Source organism: Galeopterus variegatus, unplaced genomic scaffold, assembly GCF_000696425.1.
Source record: "Galeopterus variegatus unplaced genomic scaffold, G_variegatus-3.0.2 Scaffold822, whole genome shotgun sequence".
Taxonomy (NCBI): domain Eukaryota; kingdom Metazoa; phylum Chordata; class Mammalia; order Dermoptera; family Cynocephalidae; genus Galeopterus; species Galeopterus variegatus.
Genome location: NW_007726933.1, coordinates 386,310 through 394,733, shown reverse-complemented (window position 1 = coordinate 394,733; position 8,424 = coordinate 386,310). Strand labels below are relative to the sequence as shown.

At 45.6% G+C, this 8,424-nt stretch overlaps 1 protein-coding gene across 2 annotated transcripts in view; it reads left to right on the top strand.

The window, feature by feature from the left end:
- The window catches only part of SAMD4A (sterile alpha motif domain containing 4A), a 105,231-nt gene that overhangs the window by 62,309 nt on the left and 34,498 nt on the right, over positions 1 to 8,424 (top strand). For both annotated transcript variants that reach the window (XM_008572696.1, XM_008572695.1), the window contains one exon: positions 1,860 to 1,946. In XM_008572696.1, the coding sequence (XP_008570918.1) occupies positions 1,860 to 1,946 (87 nt within the window). The remainder of the gene's footprint in view (positions 1 to 1,859; positions 1,947 to 8,424) is intronic.

Here is an 8,424-nt window from a genome sequence, read left to right as displayed (position 1 = left end):
TTTTTTTTTTTTTTTTTTTTTTTCTCTCTCTCTCCCTCTGCCCGACAAGGGCTTGGTTGGGGAGCGATGGCTCTGTTGTCTGGTCCGGTTACAAATCAGCTAACTTCTAACTGGACCGGTGAGTAGAAGCACCAGGTCATGCCTCAGACCTGCCCTGGTGCTCTTCCAAAATCATCATCAGGCTGGTCTTAGTGTGGAGTAAATTGAACAAAATATTTTTTTCTTCTAACCACTTGAATGACAAGGGAAAATCATTGAGAATGAGATTTCCCCAGGTCTCAGTTTCACTTCCCTTCTGCACACCATAAAAGGACAAAGGTCTTCCCCCTTTGATGCCTTTGAAAGACAAAGGCATCTTTCCCCAAGGGTAGATGCCAAAGGCCTGTCAACAGAAACCCTAAAACTAAGCATGTTTCCTATCACGCTGTGCTCGGAAATAGATCTGACCATCTGACCAATGTCTTTGTTTCACTTATTTAAAATGCTATTTGCATGTTTCAAATTGACCTCAGTTTCCTTTGAGCAGTGATTTAAAAGAATTGGTGGTCTGAATGGACTAACAATATTTCCCCTGCAGGAAGAGGAGATGGTACCATCTGAGACATGGCTGGTCTGGATGCACACCTCCCCAGAGATCACTGGTTTCCCATTGCATATTCAGTACCCTCAGTTAACCTCTGCAGGCCTGGCTGAATACCAGTATTGAGACACAAGACAAAGCCCAAAGTCACTGCACATTCTCAGAGAATAAAAGGCACTAATTTCAACTTCCTAGCATTTCTCCCACCACTTTTTGGATCTTGATTGCTCCTTGAGATCCCAGGAATTGATGAGAACTGTTTCTAAGAGCATTTTTGTGTTTGGGTCAGAGTTGAGAAAAAAAAATCTAAGTCATCAGTTGTTCAACTGTAGAAAAAACAAGAAATAATTGACACAGAGGGCAATGCCAGAGGCCAGCACAAACTTTTCAGAGTACTTTAATTCATTTGAACCCAAAGTTAAGAGTAAACAGAAATACACTCCCAGTGTTTCATCTTAGAGAGTGAATTCATTTCTCCTCATTTTTGTTAGTAAAGGAGACGTCACTGGTATTCTCATCCTTTCCTTCTTTGAGAGGAATTCTATGAAATAGTTGCAAGAAGTCACCAGACATTTGTATTGGAGACCTGACTTGAGAAAAGACCATCTATTGGGAAACTTGCAGTGTCTATAATCAACAAGTTTAACTAAATCCTCTGGCTCACTGCTGCTACCCAGTTAAGAAGACAAAACCCACAACTCTAACTGTGAATCCTAATTATTTACTTGAAGTGATGACTGAATTATGGATTTGTTTCCGATTCTAGTTTTCCTTAGGGAAACAAAAGAAGGGCTGCAAACTAACAAAAAATTCCCCGTGTTTTATGACACTACATGTGGATGGTCCTGGGCTTCCAATCTCCTCCAGATGGGTATATATAGGAAATATCTGAGAAAGCCATGAGTAACCATATGATAGTGGGGCCTTCAGGGAAACTGAGAAGGACTGAAAAGATGAAGCCAGAAAAGAGAAGGGCACGTCTTAAAAATTATCTTTTAGGACTCTGGAAAACTTTCATCATGGGTGGTATAATTGGCTATTCTGTATCTCTCTCCCTTGAAGGTCACAGCCAAAAGACACAAGCAAATGTGTAGCCAGGTGAAGGTAGAATATTTAATAAGAGGTTTATGACAGTGGGTACGAATGAGAGAGATAAATGGATATTGACCAGCCTGTGAATGTGTAGGAACAAATGGGGTAAAGTAGTCAATAGCCTCTGAGAGTCTCTAAGCTGATTCTTAAAAGTGTGTTTTTAAATATAACTTGTATTTAATTACAGAATGTTACCAAAGGTGCAAGACACAAAATTGTCATCAGTATTCAGAAGCTTAAGGAAAGACAAAACCTCCTGAAGTCTTTGGAAAGGGTAAGTTATCACTAGGCAAGGGAACCTTTCCACCTTTGCCATGGGAAAATGGACCAAGGAAGATTCTCAGTGGAAAGTATTATTGGCAGACCTATAGAGTGTGTTATGTGGCTTCCTCACCAAAGTCAGAAAAAATGAAATGACTTTGAAGTGAAGTTTCCAGGTTATACGTGCTTCTTTTTAACCTGACGCTGCAGTGTCCTTAGGCCCTGGATCCGGGCTGCCGGTGACCAGCCGTGCCAGCACTCTGGTGGAGTGCCGTCGAATGCACCCTTTCTACATACATCTGCCTCTGCCTCGTACGCTTTCATAGAGTAGCAAGGTGTTCATCCCACAATCTGAGGCTGAGATGTTGACCAAACGGTGTGGGGAAGGTACAAGAGGGCTTCCTTCTTGCCATCCAACCAGCAGAGGATCTGGTTGTGGGAAAAGCTGCCCCCAGCATGACAAACACCAGCAGGAACACTCCAGGTTTCAAGAGAGAGAGAGGACCAAAACCGTTTAGCAGACAGACATAGCTGGCTCTCGAGAGAATAATTTCAGACTTTACCTTAACAATAGAATGGTTCCCCATGACTCTGTTAGGAAGTGTCTCAAAAATGCTAAATGCTGGCGAAAAAAGAGTTTATTCCAGTGTTAAAAATAGTTATCAGCCGCTCTCTCTTTTTTTTTAGGCGAGTGGGGAGGGTTCTTTTCTTATCTACACAGGTTCTCTTCTTACCTTTGTATCTCCATGTCATCCTGGTAACAATATCATTTTTACATTTAGTGGCTATATGATTTCATCTAAGATCCAAAGCCGAGCAGGCCCAGTTTCACAGTCAGGTGAACCAGTGTTGCCTCGGCCCGCCCCGGAGGTGGAACTCTTGTGCGCTGGTGCTGAGAGGCGGCTGGGAGTGGCGGCTGGGAAGTTCTGTGTATTGGCAGCCTGCAGAGCTTGAGTGCTAACCTCTTCTAGTAATCGCAGGGAGCCTTTGGAAGAGGGGACAAAGTATTGAGATAGGTCGGTCTAAAGCAAGTTTTGTGAGCACATAAACATTTTAACAGAGTAGGAATTTCTTTAACTTGTTCACAAAGGGGTGTGTGTGTATATAATCTTATATACACTATGTCAAGTTATATTTAGTGCATATCACATAATATATGTTATATATATTTATAGAATTTACATATTTAACTTTATAAGAAAGATTTCCTTTTAAACCTCTGGATGGATCAACACAGGCTACTCAGTGCACATCCATGTTTAAAGGCCTGTTCTTAACTAAAGTGAATTACAAATTACAAGTGAGCTATCCAACTGGACCTGTGCTGATGGTGCTGGTTCTTAATTTTATGCTAACTCCTTTACCAAGCAGCTTGTCTAACTGAGTGATTATTGCCATTTTTAACATAAGAAACCATTCTCTTTTGGGGAACATTCAAATGGCCAATTTATTCCAAATCTGTATGAAAAACATTTTGCGTAAGGATTAGATTGTTACACATTATGGTCAAAGAGTGGTTCCCCCTTATTCTGGAGCATCCTTCAAGAATTCATTCATACCCTCCATCACTGAGGAAACAACCCACCTGAGGAAACACACCTGAGAAACACAGGGACTGAAGTGCTAGCTTTGTTCCCTGCAGCCTTGGGCTGAAGTTGGTGTGCAGAACACTCTGGCAACAAGTAGCACGGTGACCGTGGCATGCCATGTACTTTGACTGTGGCCTTGGATAAGTCAACGATGTTTTCTGTGTCCAAGATTTCACACCTAAAATAATATTGACTCCACAAAAGTACCTTCTGCCTAATTCTCTGGGATGGGGAAGTTAAAAAGATGTCAAATGTAGAACAAAACACAACAGCAGCAAATGGCCAAGAGGAAAGCAAGAGTGAGTTTATTCATTTTGACTTTGGAGACAGGAAAGCTGTGTCTGTAGAAGACCAGGCTGAGTTTGCTCCTGAACATCCAAATGTTCAGACACCCTTCGTGCCATCTCTTCAGGAGCTGATGGCCTGGGACTGGGGTGACTCAGCCCCTTGCACTCTCCTCTCTTCTCTGGGACCCCTGCTTCTCCTGCTCTTCAAGGGAGGGGATGTTCATAATCCATTACCACTGGTGGCACCAGGGAGAGACTCAACACAGCCATTTCTCAGGCATTCAGAGACCACCCTCGGCGGATTATGATGTTGGTAATGCTGTCATCATGGCCTGACCTACCTCCAGCATTCTTACCTCACATAGAACCCAGAGATTTCTAAGGAGATATCTGGGACCCCGCCCGTGGCTAGCTCACAATCAGCAGTAGCTGCAGAGGAGCTCCACAGCCAGAGTTCTCCCATTCAGTTATTGAATGCTCACTAAGCAGCTGCCTTTGGCTCGATTTGCTCATCCACTGGAGGCGTCCCGTGAGTAATACACGGTTCCTCCCCATGGGGAGTCTGGGATGTACGCTGGGACAGATAGATATGGTAGCAGATGATCACACAATCCAGTGTGATCACTGTCGCCACCAAGGCAGGTAGGGGATCTTCCTGGGATGAAACAGACCACCCTGCAGTGGTGAGGAGGGAAACCTTTATAGAAGCTGGAGGCTGGCTGGGAGACACGTTAGGAGACTGTAGTGAGTCTCGATGGGACCTTGAGCCACAGCAGAGGCAGTGAGGACAGAGGATAAGAGAGGTCATTTACAGGGAGTCCAGTGGTTGTCAGGAGGCTTGTGCTTGGGTGTTATGGTATTTGGGGACTGAAAATACAGGAGGAATTACTTAGGTGGGAGAAGAGAGGTTCAGTTTGATAGCTTGAGTCTAAGGTGCCTGTGGGACACCCAGTCAGAAATGGCAAGTCAGGGGCAAGAAGAATGGATCTGGAGTCCAGGAGCACCACAAGGGTTTGAAAAACCCAGTTGCGGGTCATCCATGTGTGATTGGTGGTTGGCACTCCCCGGAAGTGCGCACCCGAGTCCTAGGAGCTGAGGACAGACCCTGAGGAGCACCATAGGTGTGGAGGAACCGAACAGTAATAGAGGCTGAGCCCACCCGGAGGGTCACAGAGAGTGTCTGATGCAGGGACTCCCATCAGGTGCTGTGGATATGTCACATACAATGGAGAATGGCCACTGTCCCCTGGAATTGCCCATCAGCAGGTCACTGGCAGCCATGATGAGAAAGGTTTCAGGGTAGTGGGAGGGGACAGAAGTGGAGACCCAGGAACCAGGGAGTGTGAGCTGGTGGTGAGGCCACAGGGTGCAGAAGTGTGGGCTTCTCAAGATATTTGGTGGAAAGGGGAAAAGGTTAGAATGGTCACTGGGGCAGATTTTTCAGCATTTATCTTTAATAATGAAAATGTTTCCATGTGCTTTTATTCACTGTCCTTCCTTTTTGACTGACTCCCAAATTTTGAAGTTGAACCATTTTCTGACCTGGAACCCTGGCATGGAGAAAGGAGACACACACACACACACACACACACACACACACACACATTCCGTTCATTTCTGCTTGAAGGGAGAAAAAGGCTTCTCTGTAAGCTTATGCCTTTTCTTCGGAACACCCAGATCTTGTCCTCTTGAGTTTAAATCTGAGACCTTGATTTCATCAACTGCTGCAGAGAAGCAGCAGTTAAATTTAATGGTATTAAATTCTAAATATTTCCTGAGTAATAATGCCTTATGCTAGTAAGGTGCATTTTATACTTTTAAAAAATGTTTCACGCAACACATTGTACACCACAAATATGTACAAGTAAATGTTAAAATAAAAATATATAAAATAATAAAAATTAAAAAAAAATTTTTAAGTGTTCATAAAAATTCTCAGATTTTAAAAAAAATGTTTCATACATATATCAGTGCATTTGGCCCTTACAACAAACCTCCTAAGGTAAGCAGGACAGCTGCTCGTATCCATGTTTTAAGCAAAGGAGACTCAGGTGAGTCCACACTCCTGGGCAAGTCAGTTCACGCGCAGCCCTGGAGACTCTTAGGCTTCACCCCTGGCCCCTCTGAGCCCTGCCCTGCTCAGCCACGCAGTGTCCTTCCATCCCTCCCTCACGCTGTTCTCCCTGTCCACAGCACACACAGTCCCAGTTAGGAGCCCCTCTTCTGTGTCCCACAGCTGCTGTGCTGACACCCCTCATCCCGTGTGGGTCCCAGAACTGTGAGCATCCTGGGGCGAGGATTAGATGTTTCTGTGTTCATATCCCCGACGCATAACAGTGGCTGACAGCAGGGCTCAGCACTGATTGGGGAGTGAAAGAGGAGCAGGGGACTGGCTTTAAGTAGATACAGGAGGCCCGTCTGCTATGTGAGAAATGAGAATTCTTCTGACACCAAAGGAAGGATGGGGCCTGGCACACATTACGCAGGTGCTGGGGACACTTAGGCTGCTCAGATCTGTTTTTTCCAGATGATTTGCACCTTGTGTTGTCACATCCCCAGGGAAAGCACTATCCCAGCCTTGCTCTATGACCTGTGACAGCCAGGCCAGGGCTGGGTGGTGGGACAGGAATCCCCTTCTGGAGTGCCTGCTTAGCGTCACTGCGGTGCCATGCTGGACCGGCCTGACCTACCTGCTTGCCAGTGCACCCTTCAACCCGGCAGCCTGTATGGGCTCGTTAGTTAATGCACAACTTCCTCTTGCTTCTTTGTGTTTATAACATAGGATTGTATTTTGGGTGTGAAGGATCAATAGAGACTTGCGTGGCTTCCCTATTTTTGTCAACACGGAGAATTAATTTCCACAGCTAGTTGAGGCACTAGGTTGAGTTCCTTCTTGGTTGGAGCACACAGTGTTGAGTTCGGGAATTCATTTTTAAGAGTCAGGAACATAACCCGGTGGTCATGGTGCCACCCCACTGATGCTTGCATAAGCAGGATTTGGCTAACTGGTTGTAAGCCAGGTGCTGTCTTTGAGACAGTGGCTTAAAGTCTATGAGCAAAAAAAAAAAAAAAAAACTCCATATGATTCCTGGGAAGTTATATTTTACAGAAAGTGTTCAACATTACTCATTATGGTTGTGGTTTCTTTTTGTGGTGTGGCTGCCTGCAATAGGAGAAGATAAGATCTGAACTCAGGGCATGTATGTTTCCTGTTTTTAGGAGTTCAGCTCTGAGCAAAGTTCCTGCCATGTGACAAGAGCAGGCATTTGACAGGGTGTCAAAAGCACGTCACCTCAGTGACAGTAGCCACATGCAATGGCATGGCAGGGCTCCATGTGATCACCTAGCTCAGTTTGCCCAGTTCCCCCTCATGAGGAAGCCTTATCCCTTTCCTCTCTTTTCTCTTCACCCACTCAGTCACAGTTAGGCTGGACGAAAAGGTCAGTGCCCCCCACAACCCAGGTGCCGGCTGGGTGGTTGGCAGAAACCTGAGGTAGGGGCCCCCCAGTTGGCACACAATTGGGTCTCCTGGCATGGGTTGTCTAGCTTGCCTCCATGTGCCCTGCCTGCTCATATCACCAGGTCCAAAGTCCAGGAAGCCAGTTATGTGATGGCATCCAGACTCTGGGAAAGGGCCAGTCCCAGTCCAGGCAGCAGGGCAGCTGGGCATGGTCAGGAGCACACCCCGACTCATGCACGGGGCCTGCCAGCCCTGCCGTGGCTGTGCTCACCACAGCCATACCGCCCTGTTCAGAAGGAAGGTGTAGACTCTCTGAAGCCCTCTGCTTTAAAGGAAAAATGGACTCTTTCCCCTAAAATAGCCTGGACAGTGGCCCTGGCCAGGTTTGAGACAATTCTGGTGGCTAATTAGAATTTCACTTCATGCCAACTAACCTAAGGCACAATTCAGGCTCCACTTCCAACCACCCCCCCCCAGACAAAACAGGTTCCCTCCAACAACAGGGTGTAGCTGCTGGTGTCCTTTGCTGCCCACAATTGAAACATGCATGTCCAAGGCTGCCATCCTCAGCTTTTTCTGATCGATTGATTGGAAAGGTTAGGGTGCAGAAATGATCACATTCCATATGTTTGTGTATCCTGACATCATCACGCAAGTTTCGTTGCTAAGAGAGGATCCCAGGAATGGAGTGGGTACCCATGCGTCAGGCTTTTTAAATTATGTCCTTGCTATTCTGGACTCTCAGAGTATTAACTACTTCATTAGTAATCAGGGTCCTGATTGTCAGTGTCCTTCCTGGCCCCAGGGAGAGCTTTGCCTGCATAAACACTGGGGGCAGCATTGTGGCAGAGGGCCCAACACACCCTCCATGCCAGGGAAGACCCCAGGCCCCTGCCCCAGCCATGCTCCCAGCCACGAGCATCTGGGCCTGTCCTGCACCTCTGTGAGCATCTAGCACACAGAGACATGTCTATCAGAATCAACTTTCCTTCTTTTTTCTAATAAGTAATGCCCCATATATCAAACTGCATGTGCAGAATGATCCGATTTTATTATCCAACATATAAAGACCTGTGTATATTACTTACAATTAATATTCTTTCCAGAATGATCCTTCTTTTTCTTTTTTTTTTTTTTTTTTTTTTTTTTTTTTTT